The sequence below is a fragment of the Bubalus kerabau genome, chromosome 11, assembly GCF_029407905.1.
Source record: "Bubalus kerabau isolate K-KA32 ecotype Philippines breed swamp buffalo chromosome 11, PCC_UOA_SB_1v2, whole genome shotgun sequence".
In the NCBI taxonomy this organism is placed as follows: domain Eukaryota; kingdom Metazoa; phylum Chordata; class Mammalia; order Artiodactyla; family Bovidae; genus Bubalus; species Bubalus kerabau.
The window spans coordinates 61,295,916-61,315,644 of NC_073634.1; the positions used below are offsets into that span (position 1 = coordinate 61,295,916).

Consider the following 19,729-nt stretch of genomic DNA (forward strand, 5'->3'; position numbering starts at 1 on the left):
ATGTGCATTTGTCTTCTTTTTAATATTGTAGGTTTCCATTTAATTACGCAGCTGAGAGGCATGCGTGTGGTGCTAGTGCTACTTCCTACACTGCTGCTTGTTATGCTCACGGGGGCTCAGAGAGCTTGCCCAAAGAACTGCAGATGTGATGGCAAAATTGTGTACTGTGAGTCTCATGCTTTTGCAGATATTCCGGAGAACATTTCTGGAGGGTCACAAGGCTTATCATTAAGGTTCAACAGCATTCAGAAACTCAAATCCAATCAGTTTGCCAGCCTTAACCAGCTTATATGGCTTTATCTTGACCATAATTACATTAGCTCAGTGGATGAAGATGCATTTCAAGGCATCCGTAGACTGAAAGAATTAATTCTAAGCTCCAACAAAATTACCTATCTGCACAATAAAACATTTCACCCGGTTCCCAATCTCCGCAGTCTGGACCTCTCCTACAATAAGCTTCAGACATTGCAATCTGAACAATTTAAAGGCCTTCGGAAACTTATCATTTTGCACTTGAGATCTAACTCATTAAAGACTGTACCAATCAGAGTTTTTCAAGACTGTCGAAATCTTGACTTTTTGGATTTGGGCTATAATCGTCTTCGAAGCTTGTCGCGAAATGCCTTTGCTGGCCTTTTGAAGTTAAAAGAGCTCCACTTGGAGCACAATCAGTTTTCCAAGATCAACTTTGCTCATTTTCCACGTCTCTTCAACCTCCGTTCAATTTACTTACAATGGAACAGAATTCGCTCCATTAGCCAAGGTTTGACATGGACCTGGAGTTCCTTACACAACTTGGATTTATCAGGGAATGATATCCAAGGAATTGAGCCAGGCACATTTAAATGTTTGCCCAATTTGCAAAAATTGAATTTGGATTCCAACAAGCTTACCAACATCTCACAGGAAACTGTCAATGCATGGATATCATTAATATCCATCACTTTGTCTGGGAATATGTGGGAATGCAGTCGGAGCATTTGTCCTCTCTTTTATTGGCTTAAGAATTTCAAAGGAAATAAGGAAAGCACCATGATATGTGCAGGACCTAAGCACATCCAAGGTGAAAAGGTTAGTGATGCAGTGGAAACATATAATATCTGCTCTGAAGTCCAGGTGGTCAACACAGAAAAATCACACGTGGTACCCCAAACTCCCCAGAAGCCTCTGATTATCCCTAAACCTACAGCCTTGAAATCTGACCCTAGCCGGTCCATCCTTGAAACACCAAGCCCTTCCCCAGGGTTTCAGATTCCTGGCACAGAGCAAGAGTATGAGCATGTTTCATTCCACAAAATTATTGCAGGGAGCGTGGCTCTCTTTCTTTCAGTGGCTATGATCCTCTTGGTAATCTATGTGTCTTGGAAACGCTATCCAGCCAGCATGAAACAACTTCAGCAACACTCTCTTATGAAGAGGCGGCGGAAAAAGACCAGAGAGTCTGAGAGACAAATGAATTCCCCTTTACAGGAGTATTATGTGGACTACAAGCCTACAAACTCTGAGACCATGGATATATCGGTTAATGGATCTGGGCCCTGCACATATACCATCTCTGGCTCCAGGGAATGTGAGGTATGAACCATGATCCTCCTAAAAGCATTTCCACTGCAGGGAAGGAGAGGTAAATGTTTGAAGCTCTAGAGGTGTCTCTAATCACTAGAAAGATTAATGACCCTTTTGCTTTTGGGTTTTGCTCAGTGTGCAAGGTTACTTAATTAAATTACAACCACGAGGAAATTGACTGCTCTTTTTCTTTTTCCTTAAATGGTTGAAACTTGAAGGAAGTTCATTCAAGGATGAGATTAAGTTGGAATAAAGCACTATGTTAAAGCATCTGGTTTTTTTTTTTTTTTTTTTTTAACAGGTTGTGTATAGGGGTTGGACTTACAGACACACATACACACAAACAAAACTCTTTTCATCCTAAAATTTATGTCTGGTTTTTGTTGTTTGACTTTGTAATATAGTAAAGGAGGGGCTGGTTTAATTTAAAAACAAAGTGATTTTACCAAAATTCCAGGAGGTAATGAAGATTTAAACCAAAGAGCAATTTACCCAAGGGTTGATTTTGTTGTATATTTTTTACTTTTAATTAAAGCATGCAACAGGGATCTCACAGGGATAACTGTTTCTATGTTACTTGCCACTTGGTTATTATACCAGCATAGAGAATGTCAGGCCTATTGTGTAATTGTATTAAGGCATTAAAAGATGTCTTTTTTCCCTTCTTTCCTTCCTTCCTGCCTTTCTTCCCTCCTTTCTCCTTTCCTTCCTTTTTCTTCCTTACTTCCTCCTTTCCTTTCTTTTTTTTTAAAATTACTGGACATAGATCATTTTCAAAGGTTTTTTAAGTGCTGGCTATATGTATGTAATCAGAATGAAACTTAAATTCCACGTTTTTGCTTTTCCCTGGTAACTAAAATCAGGTCATGAAATTGTGGGTGATTTAGCAATAACATGATGACAAGCATAACAGGGACTGTTTGTCAGTGTTGTTGTCATCCCCAAAGACATAATGTGGATTCTTGTTACGCTAATCCAAAACTAAGTGATGCAAATATTTATAAATAAAAAGAGAGAGATTTGGGTTCTGAGTATTTTCCCTTTCTGTAACAATCATCTCAAATGAAGGTGTTTCGTGTTATACTATTTTCATGAGAATAAGTTTGGAGTCAGTGTATTTTAAAGATCACTGATAGGAATGTATTTAGAGAAGAAAACTAGTCACAAATTTCCAACTTGTTAATAAGTAATGGTGGATGCCAATTATTCTTTATTTGGTAAAATTAATTAAAAAGTACAAAGATTGTGAGACTGCCAAAGCCTTGTTACTAGAATAAATTAGTAAAGAGAGGTAAAGTTCTGGCTCTGTGTCATCTTAATATCCAATTTTACATGATTACTTTCTCAAAAGAAAGTTTTAACAAGCACTTGAAGACTTTGCCCTTTTTACTACCAGTTATGAAGTGACTTAGCAGCAGCAGCAGCATGAGTGTTGAAAAATATAATTTGCTCTTTTATGATATATATTCCAAATCTTTCCACAACCCAAACTTAAGAGCTAATGAAAATGTTTTCAGACAAAGTACTGAGTTTGAAATTATCTCCAACTCAGTGTAATTTGAAATATTGAGCTATTCTTCACAAAGTTTATTTTCTCCTCTTACATATGATTGTAAATAAGAAAAGTAATCCCTGATAATAAATCCCTAAGAGAAACCTGTACAAGAAATTGTCCTTAAAAATTAAAGAGAATACAAAATTTTATATAAAACTCTAGCAAGTCTTGATGTTTTTATTGCAAGGTGGTATTTATACAATATTTGTGAATATTAGTAAAGAAAGTTCATTCTGTTTTATTCTAGATTTGGCTTGTATTTTGAGATCCTCCTAAAAGCTAGTAATGTAAAAAGAAAATTAAAATCCAGTTCCATTCTTTCATTTTCTCTTTGAGTTTGTATTAGCATGGTGATTTTTATTTAAAAGAATCACCAGGAAAGATTCTTAAAGAGCTAGCATTTCAAAACAGTGGTTCTAAAACTTTTCCAGAGGTCTTAAATCCCAGAGACCATCCTTCAAAGACCACAGGCATTACCATGATTGAAATGAAAAAAAACATATTTCACTCAGTAGAAACATGTTTTAAAATGCATTTTGATATTATATATGTTCTGTAGAGTTGTGTTTATGGTCATGAAATCGCGGTGACATTGTTGGGGATGGGTGTGGTGTTACAGCAGTAAGTAATGAAAAATTTAACTAAACATTGTAATGAAGATGTTCAATTGAAATGGTAGCCCTACTGAAATAGATCAAACTCTTAAAGTAGAAAATGGTAAGCTATACATCTGAGATCATTAACTGCACTTTTGAGTGCATGGGGTTCAACAAAGCTACATTGAAATGAATATTGATTTATTTTGAAACACAAATACACAGAAACAAACAGAGCAACTGCCACTCCTTCTTGCCCAGTTTATTATAGTTACAGATGGAAATAAGAACTGAGGAAAACTAGATTCTTAGAAAGTGTTATGAAAACAATAATTTTCAATGTACTTCTATATCAACCCAGAGTAAAATTTCTTTTGTTGAGAAAACTCTACAAAATGAAGCCAAGAGAGAGATGTGATTTGCCCAAGTTTATGGCATTTTAGGACAGCAGATGTACCTTGAGTTTAGGTCTGGTGGTGTTTTGACAAACCTCACATATCAATAACTTTGAAAAATAGAGAACCTTAACATTTATGGTATATTTTTTTGAGGTAGGCTTTGTTATTCAAACATTAAATTACCTAATAAAGCCATAAATATTTAACTAGAGAACTTAGCACTAAATGCTAATTTCTAAGATAGTGCCTTGAAAAAATTGCATTAAATTGAAAATTTTACTTACATAGTTGATGTTACCATCAGTTATCATGGTCTAAATATGGTTAAAATATTCATTTTGTCTATTCTCTTTAAGAAGAAAATAAAAATCTTAACATTCCTCCTTAGAATAATACCTATGACCCACCACACATATATGGCATGTGATCTATAAAGTAAATAATTAAATAATTTTGGTTCTGTTCTTTATGAATTTGAAAGGTCCAAGTGCACATTACATGATAAGAATCTGAAGAATATTATAATAATTTAAACATTTAAACTTTATTCTATCTATAAAAGAATAGAGTAGATAGAAATGAATAATTAAAGATACATGGCAAAACTCTGATAGATTCATCTCAATCATACCTTGAGTGGATCAGTGTGCTTGGTTGAACTGAATCATTCAACTTGTTCTCAACATGTGTTCAAAGAAGGGAACTTAAAACCAAAAGGATACAGCTTTGTCTAAAGATTAGTGTCTTTGACAGAGAAAATTGCAAATACTTACTTTTGAAAATACCTTGTGAAACTTTGGATAGCTTTATTGCATAAAAAGATTACAAAATTATAAAGTTACTTCATTCCACGTACCAAAATTTTACTTAAAGGTTATACAAAACAAAATTTTGAATACCTGGTTCTTCCAAGATGTGTTTTATCAACAGAAAATAGCAAAGACTTTTATACAATTAATCATCGTGAATATAAACCAAGAGAGTTTGTCTTTTGAATTAAAATAGCTGAAATTAGTAAAACCTTAACATGAATAAATGTGGTCTCTAGAGAGATCCTGCATTTTAGAATGTTTTAAAAGAGAAGTAATTGAAATATAAAGTTTAATGATCCCATAATGCTAACAGTGCTGCCATTAAAAAAGTGGCAATATAGATGACATTAGGTATATATTTTCCAAATATTTAATATTTTGGTTATACTCTTTAAAATAAAACTGTATTGACTGTCATTTGGCCTTATATTATTTCTTTCACTGCTGTGCAGTGGGTAGTGTAGACCATTTCTAATAATTTATATTTATTGAATGTATTAAGTCAGGTCCAAACTACTGATTTAAAGGGGAATATTAACTTCTTTCTTCATGGTAGAAATTGACATTTTGAAGTATATTGAATGAATTTCCAGGAGCTAAAATTCATAATATATTCAAACAGGATTCTAAGTGAAGCAGGCTCAGAATCACTGAGTTTAATACCCTTTCCATGAAGCTATAGAAAACAAAGTTAATTTTGTTGGCTGACTACTACTGTGTCATATTAAAAAGTTCCAATTGAAACTATGCTTTGTATATTTAAAGAGTCTATTTATGCTTGTGTGTGTGTGTGTATGTATGTGTTTGTATTATGTAATTAAGTATATGTGCTTAGAGACAGAAAAAGTATATCGTGTCCATTCTGAACACGTGAAATACTAATAACAAAAATTTGGGTCATAATTACTGAAATTTGTTAGAAAAATACTTCTTAAGATAAATGTTTCATCCTCTCTAAAATTATATGTGTCTTATGTCCAGATATTCTAATGTGCTTTTTTAAAAAGCAGAATTTAAACTATACACTATCAATTTTGCTGTGACTTTGGGCTAGTCATTTCATTTCTCTGTGAACCATCACTGAATGAGTGTATTCACCTAGTCGAGTATATCTCAATTCAGATTATTCCTAAGAATAGTCAACTTTGTAAAATCTTTGTGATCATTCCCAGGCTTACAAGAGCAAGATGGAATGTGGAAGAAAAACTGACCTATTTATAATCATCATCAATGAGAAAAGAGAGAACATCTTGAGTTAACTAAAAAGTGGCATGCTCAGGTGAGCAGCCATACAATTTCTTTATGCTTGAAGGGAGCATATATACATGTGAGCACACACACACACAAATTTATATGTATTTTAATTTCTTCCAAGTAACCAGTTATTTTGAAAGCATTTAAATATGACTTTAAAAAATATACTCTCTAAATTTGATCCAACTAAATTTCATTCATGAATACGTTTTTTTATTAAAGTCTGCAAATAGTACTGGTGAAGAGTGACAGCTGCCAGGAAGGCCTGATATGGCTAATTTAGGAATGATTTTTAAGCTGACAATAAAAGGTTCAATTCTTTTTGCTAGAATTAGCTTATATTAGCATCTCATGAACAAGGTTTTAATAAATGGTTTCTCTTTAAGAATCCAAGTTGAGAAGTCTGACTCTGGTCTTAGGAATGTATAGCTTTTCATACACCCCAGTATTTATTAGATGACTCCAGAATTTTTCTTCTTGTGACTTTCCTATATTCAGCAAAATCTCGTCATCCTAGTTCTCAAGAATTACATTTATAGATAGCTTTATGCTTTGGAAGTTGTTCAGAAATATTAGCATTGAGTACGTGGTGACTCATCAGAACTTTCATGTCTCTAGAGTTTCATGAATCACTAAATCAAAATGAGACCAGGCACTCACCAGTATATATCACCAGACACTGATATACACTTTTGAAAGTTTTGAAAAATCACTCTGTCTTTTGATCAGAGGAGAACATAAAAGAGATGTTGAATATGTTTTAAAAATTAAAAGTGCTTTTTATAGTACCAAAAGAACCATTATTCATTGGGTCAGCTTAATAAAATTTCAATATTCTTAAAATGAAAGAGAAATTGTGAGGGTATTTTTCTCATGCACTCCATAAGCCAATTAAAATTTTAACAGTTAATGAAGGTTGATAAAAAGCACAGTATTTCCTCTATATCAGAATCATTGACTTTTTAATAAACTGCTTTAATATACATGAAACTGCTCGATATGTACAAAGGATATGATTTATACTCCTTCTGAGTACTTTAAAAGTAACACTTAAACCACCAAGAGAAATTAAGGTCCTTTAAAAGTAAGATGTTTGATTTTAAGACAGAGCTTACATATTTTAATACTTGTAAGGTTTGAAAATGAAATGATGGCAAAAATAATAAACATTAATAAAAGGTTTAAGTAAGAGTGAGAATATAAAAGATTCTGAAAAAAATCCATCTCCAAAAATTATGAACAAGCTTGACGAAAAGGCAAAAGCTAAACAAAACTGATGCCTGGATATCAGATAATGAACATGTGTATAACTAAATAAGATTATGACATTTAGCATTATTGTTTGTATATGAAAATAATATATTTTAATATTATATACATAATCTTCTTAAACATAAAGAAAAATAACTTTGAAGTATAATTGCTTTTAAACAACCATATGCATTAAATACCCATATATCCCACATACATATATTTTTAAAATACTGAAATGTATATTGCAAACAGATTGTAGATTAATTTATATTATACTTTTGAATGAGCCCTGTTCTTTACTAACATGTCCAGTACACCTGAGTTGCCTCAAAAATAATTATTTGGAGATATTAAAAAAATATAATGGCATCAAAATAATTTTGTTTCTTTTCTTATTGCCTTCATGCATCATGATGGTTTTCTGAATATTTGGACATCCATAGAGCATGTCTCTCCTTTGCCTCAGTCATTTATATATTCATTGAATTCTCAGACTTTAGAGTTAGGGGTAAAGATGTAATAACTGAACTTAGCGAGAAGGGTAATTTCTTTGGTTTTTCTTTTCTTTTTTTTTAAGTCTTCTAGTATACAAAAAGTAAGGTACAGTAAACATGTTTGAGACTTTGATTTTAAAAGAGCATTTTAAGATAAAGAAAGTATAACTTAAAAATGAAACTTCCTAAACAAATTTATGGTTACCATTTTACCTACTATTTTAGTGGTTAGGATCTTCGAATTTCATTGAATTATAAAAACTAAAAATTGTATTAGTTTTTCACAATATATTTAAATATTTGAAACAGACAAACTAAAATGAGTAGAGATGGATTTGTTTAAGAAAACTCACTCTTTTTTTAGAATATCGGTAACCAAGCAGGGCTTCCCTGGTGGCTCAGCTGGTAAAGAATCTGCCTGCAATGTGGGAGACCTGGGGTTTGAGACCTGGGTTGGGAAGATCCCCTGGAGAAGGGAACAGCTACCCACTCCAGTATTCTGGTCTGGAGAATTCCATGGACTATATAATCCATGGGGTTGCAAAGAGTCAGACACAACTGAGTGACTTTCACTTTCAGTAACCAAATGTATTCCAAAATAGAAATATATAATATTATGAATTGATGCCATTTTTGAGGTCACTTTTACAGTTAGAGCAAAACCATATAGACCTTAATCTTGGCACACCAAACGATACCAGACAAAGAGGGAAAATTCCTGAAATTGTTTTATTTTGGAAAATCAATGGTACTTAATTAATTTATTGTTGTTCAGTGGCCCAGGTGTCCAACTCTTTGCGACCCCATGGACTGCATCACGCCAGGTTTCCTGACCCTTCACCATCTCCTGGAGTTTGCTTAATTCATATTCACTGTATATTTTCTTTTGAAAAGATGACAATTGCTGTTTTCTGCCTTCTTTTAAAGTTAAATATCATCAGATAAATCTTTGAAATTATATTGATTTTATTAAAATAAACAAGAAAACATCTTTGGATATAAATTATATGCTTGCTTTTCAATTTCTCCTTCCTCCCTTAAGTCATGTTTACTGAAACATTTCTTTTTTCATTTTCTGCTGGCTATCTAATATGCTGTGCTGGGAATTATTAAAAGTCGATTTCTTTTTTCCTTTAACTGACTCCTATTAAATACATTTACGTGCAAATGAAGCCCTGAAAATATTGCTTGTTTATTTCAGCATAAATTTGATCATGATGCATTTCACTGTTATTAAGTATTAGATATTTATTATTTTAAATTAATGCCAACCATTGTTAAATATTCCTAATAAGACTAAAAAAAGAAAATACTAGAAATATAAAGTAATTATGTTTTTCTTTTTTGGTATGGTAGCTGTAGATGAAAAATTGTTATTTTCTTCTGTGTTTATAGTTCTGTAAAAGTAATAGCAGAGAGGTCAGCCTTAAATACTTTAGGTTGATGGTCAAACCACAACATGGACCAAAATTACATTGATCCAGTGGTTAGATAAAGGGGTGAAAAAGAGGTCTCAGAAATTTGGTTTACTTCTATAATATTGGACAATCAAATATATATCTGACCTTTCTGTGATATAATTTTTCCATCTATTGAATTGGGATGATAACTTTCCAACTAACTTGTTGAAGTGATTAATGACCTTCTATTCGAAAACCACTCTGAAGTATTCCATAAAAAATTTTTCAATGTAAATATAAATGATTATTAGCCATAAGCCCTATTGTCTACTGAAAAATTTAAACTACAATGTGGCTATATTATTTTCATTGTTATTACTAATTATAATGATGGCTATAATATAGCCTTATGTAGAAACAAGTGTTGTGGTTATATTTTAATAAAGTGAAAAATAAACCTGAATTTTCAGTCCCTTGTCTGAGCTGTAATTTAGTTTGGGTACCAAACATGCTAATATTTAAATAATACTCAGGATTTTTAAATACTCTCTTGACTGAACATTTTTTCACCTTTCAAAGAAAGCAGCATTCACAATTCATTTTTTAGTAATGGAGAAGGCAATAGCACCCCACTCCAGCACTCTTGCCTGGAAAATCCCATGGATGGAGGAGCCTGATGGGCTGCAGTCCAAGGGGTCGCTAAGAGTCGGACACGACTGAGTGACTTCACTTTCACTTTTCACTTTCATGCATTGGAGAAGGAAATGGCAACCCACTCCAGTGTTCTTGCCTGGAGAATCCCAGGGACGGGGAAGCCTGGTGGGCTTCCGTCTATGGGGTTGCACAGAGTCGGACACGACTGAAGCAACTTAGCAGCAGCAGCAGCTAAAGAAGAAATGGATTATAGAAACAACTTATAAATTTTCAATCTAATCAGGTATTGCCCATCAATTCATTTTCATAGCAAACAGAAGTAATTTTAATTTCCCCAAAGTTTTTATCAATGACAAGTGGGACTTTTCAAATAATATGTAGGGTATTTCTTTTGAATAAGTTAATATGTGATTTTATGAACCCTATATTTCTATAGTTGTATACATGTATGTACATATACACACATACATGTTTAGTGCTTTGATGTGAATAGTAAGTCTTTATTTTGGTTGAATAAAGTATGAGCTCTTATTTTTGCATAAATATATGGTTAAATATTTCCCATGATTTATGATATATTTTAAAATGAAAAACATTTAAGTTTTCACATGAAATATTATTGTGTGCTATAAAATAAAGGGTACCACTTAGCAAAAACTGGCAACCTGCAGACAAAAGAAAAATGCTAGCATTACTAGAAAAGACAATAAGTGGTTTTCTCTGTGATTGGGAAGGTGGAATTATTACAAGTTGGAGATTCTTCCAGTCAACAAATGTTTCTTCCAGTTATATATTCTAGAATGAGGGAAGTAACTACATAATGGGGTCACAGACCCACTGATCCAACTCTGAAATGTCTTGAGCCACAATTCTGTTGCTTTCATGACCCCTACTTTGACTGGAGGACCACAGTGATGTTTGGGATCTCCAGGTTAGTGTCACTTTGGAGTTGACATCCCCAGTAATTCCCAAAAGTCTGATTACTTCATTCTCCCAAAAGTACTGTCACCTTGGTAAATAGCTGTATATACACATATGTTGATTCACGTTAGACTTCTGTTCACTGGACCTAGTACTCTTCTACTAATACAGATCAAGTAAGAATTTAGTAGACTGATGGTGTACTTTTTTTTTTCTGAGGACATCATGGTTAAATTGACAATATCATAAGTCTCTTTTGAATCAGACTATATTGATTACTTCTTTGACTCTACAGTTCCATATGGTAGAGCTGCCCATCATGTCTTTGGCACTAGGCCTGTGCCAAATAAGGATCTCATTTTTCACATAGCATTTAAGAATGTCAGTTCAGTTGTAGCTGTCCCCACTGTAATTTCTGTCCTGGAGTGTAGTGACAACAGAGGCATTAATCCTGAATTACTTTCTCAATCTCTTTCCCCACTACAGTCACCAGGTTGTCAATCAGTTTTATCATCTTAGAATATGGTCCACAGTATTCTAACCAGATTTTCTTTGTTTGAAGAATTACTGCTTAGACTCTAATCTAGAAACTTAAAAGAAAGATGATATAAAATATAAATATAAAATTCTAGCTTTTTGCAGTTCATAATTATCTGAGCTTTCTATCTCCTCATAGTGTACCTTTTCTCAAATGATTAGAGGATAACTGATGACTTTAAATCAAGATTCCAACGATTTTCCCTTTAATTTTGGTATAACACCTTCCTTGAGAATGTGCATAGGTTTCCTCCAAAACATGAAGATTGGCAAGGATGATTGGCCAAGAAAGAAGATAGCATCTACTCTCTTTCTCATTGCATTTCTTAGTGAAAGTTTATTGCAATATGATGATCAAGTGTGTAAACAAATATACATTTTTATTAATGTTGTCCAACTATTGCTATTCTATTGATAGTGAACAAAGATAATCCTATTCTGAAATATGAAAAAGTATAATTTTGTGGATTAACCTGAAGTATTTTTACTTTTTATTTTCTAATTATAAATGAATATTTTGTTTAGAAAATGTTGAAAATATGAGATTAGTTATAAAAATAAGCAGAAAGATGATAAAAAATACCACTATGCAGAGAGTCTGCTACATTTATATCTAATAATATACACAAATATGTGTATGTGAGTGTTTATAAAATTAATTTAGCATTGAAAACTGTTGTATAGATTTATATACATACTGTTACTTTAAAATTAACTTTCTGTGATGAATAGAGTCACTTTTTAAAATACTAGTTTTTGAAGTCACATTAATAACATGTCATATTCTATTTGCTCCTTCCTTTTTGTTGAACTTTCATGATGCTTTGTTTTACTGTTACTAATATTTCTTCAATGACTTCATTATCTAGATAGATTCCTAGAAGATAAAACACATAGCCAAAACAATGAAAATGTTAAACTTAGCTCATGTCACCAAATTACTCTCAAAAATATGTACTTATTTGTATTACCAGATGAATTGCATGAGCTATTTTCCCACATATATGGCAGCATTATTTATCTTTTTTTTCCAACAAGTTGACAGTTTTCTGGTGTTTAATATACATGTTTTTGGCTTTAGGCTGTAGAATTATTTTTTTCTGTGCATTTTGTGTTATTGGATTTATTGTTTTGAAATATGGTATATAAATAGTCCATGGTATCGACAGTAATACTAGTTTTTGTTATCTTTTGTACATTGCTTGTATTTTTAGAAAGGCCTTTCCATCTTGCAAGGAAACATTTGCTATGTTTTGATAACTCCCTCAATAATTTAGTTTTTATATTTTTTCTTTAGTATAGCTAAAATATCCTTTAGTATATCATATGAAACATGGACCTAATTTTTATTTTTTCACTAAAGAATTATATTTTTTTCAGTGTGTTTTACCATTTTAATGTAGAATTTTCATATTCCACACAAGTTTTTGTTTTCTATACTTTTCCCATTGGTTTATTCTCTATTTAATATCAAAATCATATTTTTATAGTTTTTAAATATTTCTTTAATAAATGTGTCCTTATTTCTAATACTAAATTCCACATATATTTTTTGCTTTGTTTATTCATCAATGTCTTCATTTGAAATAAAATTTTGCATCTTTGTCTCTCTGTTTCTTTTTTTTATTCTAGAACACACACTGTTTTGACTGAGATTTTGTGGATCTATTAATTCATTTGTAAATAACTGAAATATCTAAAGCTGTCAAAAAGAAATGTTATGGAGTAAAAATGGCAGAGAGCTCCATTTATGTTTTTTATTTCTTATATTCTCAATAAACACGACTTGCTTTTTATTATGATTTAAGTATGTATATAAAAACATATATGTATATATATATTATTATATTTTGACCAAATCCTTAATTTGTTAATTTTTTTGAAATTTGTAGTTCAAAAATAATTATGTAAAGAAAAAACATGTTATCTTTATAATAGTTACATTTCTCTGACTTATATTTCTATATTGTATTTCCTAAATTTCTAGAATAATGTTACATGATTATGGTTATCTGTAACAAAGTTCTTCCATTTCTAATTTTAACACAGACTATCTCCTGTATTTTTATACATTTTATCATTCTATTTATTCATTTACTTATTTATTCAACAAAAATGTATTATATACCTTCATTGTATCTGTTAACACTGGGTTCAGTGCTGTGTTTACAATAGTGGATAACATACTTTATTTTAGGTAAAATTTTATTTATCACATTTTTATACCTTAAGCTCCATTTATAAAATACACATTTATTAGAATGGACATTCAGTATTACTTAATGACATTTGGGAACATCATTTTTCTCTTTTTGTGAGTCCTGTATTTTTCCCACGTTTTAGTTATTGATTATATGAATTACATATTTTTATTTCTTAGTGTTAAAATATATTTGCCTTTCTGGAATATATTATGATTGTTTTTCACAATATTTTTCCTAGATCAGCCCTCACTGTGTTTACTTTTATTTTGTCTGCAATTTTTAAACCTCTCTTAATAAGGGAACTCAAAATTATACTCTCTTTATCAGTTGTTACATTTATTATTTATCTTTTTTCTGTTTCTGAAACAGTTAAATAATATGGACATGATCTTTTCCTTTAAATTTACAAAATATTTATCATAAACTGCCTTTGTGGTGTCTTTTTTGGGCATAGTATTGACAAAATGGTTTAAACTTTATCCAGATATTTTTTGCCTTTTAGTGTCCTTGAATCAGAATGTTGAAATAGATTTCCTAGAAAACACCTATTTCATTGAAAATGTAGCATATATAATGATTTATGTATAATTACATTTTCTTAAACATCTTCTCTAGCCATGTAGCTGTTCATTCAATCTCTGTGGACCACTATACTAGAAATTGTAAATGAGGCAGATGAATTTCTTCGATCCATATTCTGATAATCCAGAATAAAAATCATTAAAGTATTAGATGTACTTTTTCCTTAAGGTTTAAAATTCCTTCATGATGTATAAAATTTCTCTAGTTGTACTTTTTTCGCATTTTAGTTATGTTAATTTATTCTTATTCATAATTCCTGAAAGTTTGCAGATTTATTATTTTTTAAAAGAATTTGAGGGGAATTACCTTCAAACTACAGGAAATTATATCAGTGTGCCACTTCCCATGGTATAATATCATCTATGTCTGAATGAATTCTTCCACCAATACTCTCAGACATTCTAAGTTATTTTATCTTACTGTTATCTTACATTTCACTGCCTTATATAGCCGAACTATTTCTTTGATCTATAAGAGATTGGCAAAATATTTCTGGAAAGGACCAGATAGTAAATATTTTAGACTTTATGAACTATATGGTTTGTTACAACTACCTAACCTTGCCATTATAGCATGAAAGCAACCATAGAAAATATGTAGAAGAAGAACACATCTGTGTCCCAGTAAAACCTTATTTGCAAAAGCTGGCAGTGGGTGGATTTGGTTCAGGTTTTATAGTTTGCTGACTCCTAACCTAGGTCGTTTTAAACATGCGTTGGTCTTACCACTCAGGAGTGAACAACATAGAATTTTCTCTTAACCTGATACTTCCTTCTACTACTGTCCTATATTAGTCTTCCCCTTAATAGAGAGTCTGGTTATAAGATTCTACCCCATAATTTCTACAATCTGTAATTAGAGCTTCTTAAACCATCAAAAGAGGTCTTGCTAAATTTGCCTGTGACTTCATTGTCACTAAATGCTATGCCCTTATTTAAAATTCTTTGCTTCACTGTGACATCTCCATAATATTCAAAACTGTCTTTTCCTCCTTCTTTAAATGTTTTCCTTTCCAGAATTCCATAGTCAAACTATTTCCTCTTCATTCCAACATATTTCTTTTTCATATCCTTTAAAAGTTCAACTTTCTCTACTTGAATTGTATGTTTTCCTTAAGGGTCTTACCTTGCACCTCCTCTTATATCACTATATTCTCCCTCCCTCTCTCTCAGTGGTAGCATTTACACACACAGCATGCATTATTATTTATTTACTAACAGTAAATGTTACTTCTGTATTACTTGAACTCTTCCCTGAGTTCTGCATATGTATACCAATTTCCTATTTGACATCTCAATGCAAATATCCAAGAGTACCTTAAGCCCATTTCCAAACCAAATCACGGCCTTTCTTTCTAAGACTGTTTTCCTTCTGGCAGTTCATGTCTTGTCAATGAAGCTATCCATTTCTGTAAGTCAGAATCAGGAATCTTCCTTGACTCTGTACACACTCTCACATCTCATAAACAAATTACTTTTTGAGTATGTCTCAAGTCCATCCATTCTTGTCTATCTTTACTATTGTCACCTTTTGTCCTATTTAGTTCTCCCAGGCTCAACTCTTGCTGCATTGGATTTACTCTCTGTATTTACACTGCATATAAGGTGAATCTTTCAACACAAGAGCTGATCATGATACTGTTCTCCTTTATTTAGAAAATTTAGTGGAGTCCTGTTGTTTTTAGATAAAAACTAAGACCCTTAGGATAACCTTAAAAACCCTGAATAATCTGATTCTTTCTTCACAGATACTTCTCACCCATACTCCTCTTACTCTCAAATCTCCAACCAAGGAAGCCTCTACATTCTATACTGACTTCCTTTTCTTTTCCTCTTACTGGTCATGCTCTATCTTTTGATAACATTACTGTGTAAGCCAGCCCTAGAATGCTACTCACTCAATTTATTCCAGCTCATCATCTCCTCAGGAAGCCATTGCTAAAATTCTTATATTGTCAAGCCACAAGATTTAATTCTTCATCACCACCACTTCTTTTTAATTGTGATTTGATTAACATCTTTAAGTTCTATTTGAATCTCCCATCTTCACGCAAAGGTACCATATGACTGTTTCTGTTTGACCTTATATCTCAATGCCTTATTCCATACTTTGTATAGAAGAGGAATGTCATAAAAGTTTACTGGAAGAATAAATAAGTGTACTCCCAAATTTTACTACTATTTTCTGCCTTCAAAAATTGGCTCTCTTCTTCGAAAAGTCTCTATAAATGTTTGTCTTGAAAATTTAGTAAGTTTCTTTCATTATTTAAAGATCAAACTATATAATATAGATCTGATGTAGCTCATTTGTAATAATTTTTCTGATTGACTTTTTATTAATATATCATCTTATTATGTCTATGTTCAAAATGACAAAATACATAAGGACAAAAAACAAGAAAAATACCTATGTATAACTTGGTTTACTATTTTCTTAGAATTTTTGTATATTTTTGTAACAAACATAAAGTTAATAAAAGCAAACTGTTTATAATCTGCCAGTTTTATTTACTCTATTGTGAGCATATTAAACATCCACCTACAGCGTAGTTTTAGTTAGTGCATAGTACTATATATTGATTTACTATATATGTGGGTTATAGTTTTATTCCAGTGGCTTTTGCAAAATGTTTGGAATAAACAAACTTAAGATGACCACTTTTGAACTTATATCTTTCTAAATATATTTAATATTTATAATTTTATATTAATATTCCAATCCATCTTATCCAAAATTTAAAAAAAGTTGATGGTGATCTGTTACAATTTAGATCAAAGACATTTTGTTGTTTTTTAAGATTCATCATTTACATTACTAATGATACATTGTAATACCTTACATTTGTTTGACATTTCTATATTTTACTTTCTGTATTTTCTGTTCACTTGCTTTGCCAATTTTTATTGACTTCTATAGGTTTTAAATTAATTTATTCATCTTGTAGCTTTTATAAATATCACAGATGTTTTCCTCAGCAATTTTTATTCATCTTTTAATTATTTTATGTGGGATTTTGGTTATATAATTAGACAATTAATTTCATATAATTAAGTTATTGTATGTTTTATTTTATGGTTTCTGCCTTTATTGTATGGTACAAAATTATCTCCAGAAATGTTAAATAAATATTCATTTGTGATCCTCTAATTGTTTCATGGTTTTATTTTTTGCATGCAAATCATTAATTCAACTAACTTTTTGTTGTCAAAATTTTGCCTAGTTCTGCAGTCTTATTAGTTATTTACTCACGGTTATTAATATTTGATTTGTTGATCTCATAGCGTTAAATACTTACATATACATATATTAAAGTATGCATATATGTTTATGTGTTATTTGTATGGGTTATGTTTTCACATATATGTTTCTATATTATATAAATACATATGAATACACATGCTCTTCTATTAAACTTTTAATTTTCCTCCTACTTTTTATTTAATATAATCAGTAGAATTACATTTCATTGTTCATATTTATAAAATATTTTAGGTATAATTTTGAATTTCTAACTTAATTATAAAAGGCACTATATATAATATTTCATACATTTACATATATAATATACCTTATATATGCATATATATTATTTATAATATACATTATATTAAGTGTGTATGTAGTTCTTTCAACTATCTTGCTTTCTATTGCCTTTTAACCTCTCCAAAATCATATTCTAGAAATAAATCACTGTTAACACTTTACTCTGTAATTTTCTGGATATTTTCTGTGCATTTATAAATGAATTATGTTTTCTTCTTATATAATATTATACTACCTGTACTGATCTAAATTCTATTTGTATGCTTTTGGCTTTGCATCTTGTAATATATCTTGGACCTATATCCATGATGGCAAATAAAGATCTACCTCTTTGTTTTCAGTTTACTAAAATGATTCTCTAGTGGTAGACAAATGAGATGTTTGAAAATATAGAGACAAACTTTAGAATTATTACATCAATACCCTAATAAAATTTTTTGATACTTTTATTGGAATTGTGTTATTTTTAAAGAATAATTTGGAATGATTAATAACAAATTATAAATCTTTCATCTTAAATATGATAAAGCTTTACTTTTTAAACACTAAAATATTCTGCATATGAGAAAAATTTATATTACATATGTTACAATTACAGTTGACCTTTGAAGGCAATTTGAACTGCTTGGGTCCACTTATACATGGATTTTTTCAATAGTAAATAATACATGTAATACAGTATTACATGGTCCATCATTGGTTGAATCTGAGGATGCTGAGGAACTGCAAATACAGAAAGCCAACTATAAATTATAAGCAGATTAATCTCTGCATTGTTCAAAGTCAACTGTATTTTAACTTTGTTCCTAATATGTACAAGATGAATTTTTCTTTTTTGGTATTTTCTACCTGTTTTTTGCTATCATCCACCTAATCTTGATTTGTGTGTGTACGTGGGAGTGGGGAAGTTATATTTTTTATGTGCCTTTTGCAACTAAAAACAACACTATTTGAAATGCTAATTCTAATTGTGTTTAAGTATATTTTCTTTGATTTAATAAATAGGACATTCTTCATTTATCCATTATATCTTAACTCTCCCAACTGTTAAAATTTGCATCTTTTATTTTAGTTAAATGTCTAAAATGATATTGACCAATTAGGTTGGTCAACAACTTCCCTCCCTCTCATTTTCACAATAGTTCTGAGGAGGAAAATCATTACTGTGTATGATTTGGGACAAAGCCTACAATGTTCAAGTGATAGAGCAGTGTTTATAGTGGATATTAAAACTCTTCTGCATGAAAAGGATGCACTAGGTGGCCTGGAAGCAGTTCTCAAATGGGAATGTTTCCACTTGGATGAAGTAGACTTAAACAGGTTGCTGAGTGATACCACTTTATTTCTTAGTATCTTCTATTAGGCTTCTTCTAGCGCTTGTAGTCTTTTGATTTGATTGTAGCTGCCATGGGAGCCAAAATAAGCCTATAAGTTTGGGCCAAAATATTAGGAATCTTCTCTGTTTAAATTTTCATTAAATGAGTTGCAGTTAATGAAACCTAGGCAAACTCCAATGTCTTCCACGGCAAGAGAGATGATATGAAGCAATAGTATAAAATATAAGAATTAAGAATCAGTGCAACTTTGGAAACTTACAGTGACATGAGCAGACCATGCAGCCTATGTCAACTTCTTTTCTTATCTATAAAATAATGAAACACAGTTAACAACCGGGCAAGTTCAGGTAAGTGTGCAGAGAACTGGAAATAGAAAAGCTTTCCTCAAGGCCTTGTATTTGCTGAAGTATGGATATTTTCATACTCCTACTCCAGAAAACTCCTAAAGTAGGAAATGATCTAGTAGAAGGTTTTCCAACCTCAGCACTATTGACATTTGGGATCACATATTTGGTGGTGGGGGATGTGGTTGATCTGACTTGAGCATCATGGAAAATACGCCTGACCTGATCCATTAGAAACCAGCAACAACACCCACTCTTCCGTTATGACAACTGAC

The 19,729-nt window shown here is 31.3% G+C and overlaps 1 protein-coding gene across 1 annotated transcript; it reads left to right on the forward strand.

The window, feature by feature from the left end:
* On the forward strand, nucleotides 1–3,314 carry LRRTM4 (leucine rich repeat transmembrane neuronal 4). The gene has a single exon (XM_055541741.1). The coding sequence runs from the start codon at nucleotides 1–3 to the stop codon at nucleotides 1,582–1,584; it is 1,584 nt and encodes a 527-aa protein (XP_055397716.1). The 3' UTR covers nucleotides 1,585–3,314.
* Nucleotides 3,315–19,729: the final 16,415 nt, after the last annotated feature.

Coding starts and splice junctions, on each gene's coding strand:
- LRRTM4 (XM_055541741.1), top strand. CDS start 1: ATGTGCATTTGTCTTCTTTTTAATATTGTAGGTTTCCATTTAATTACG.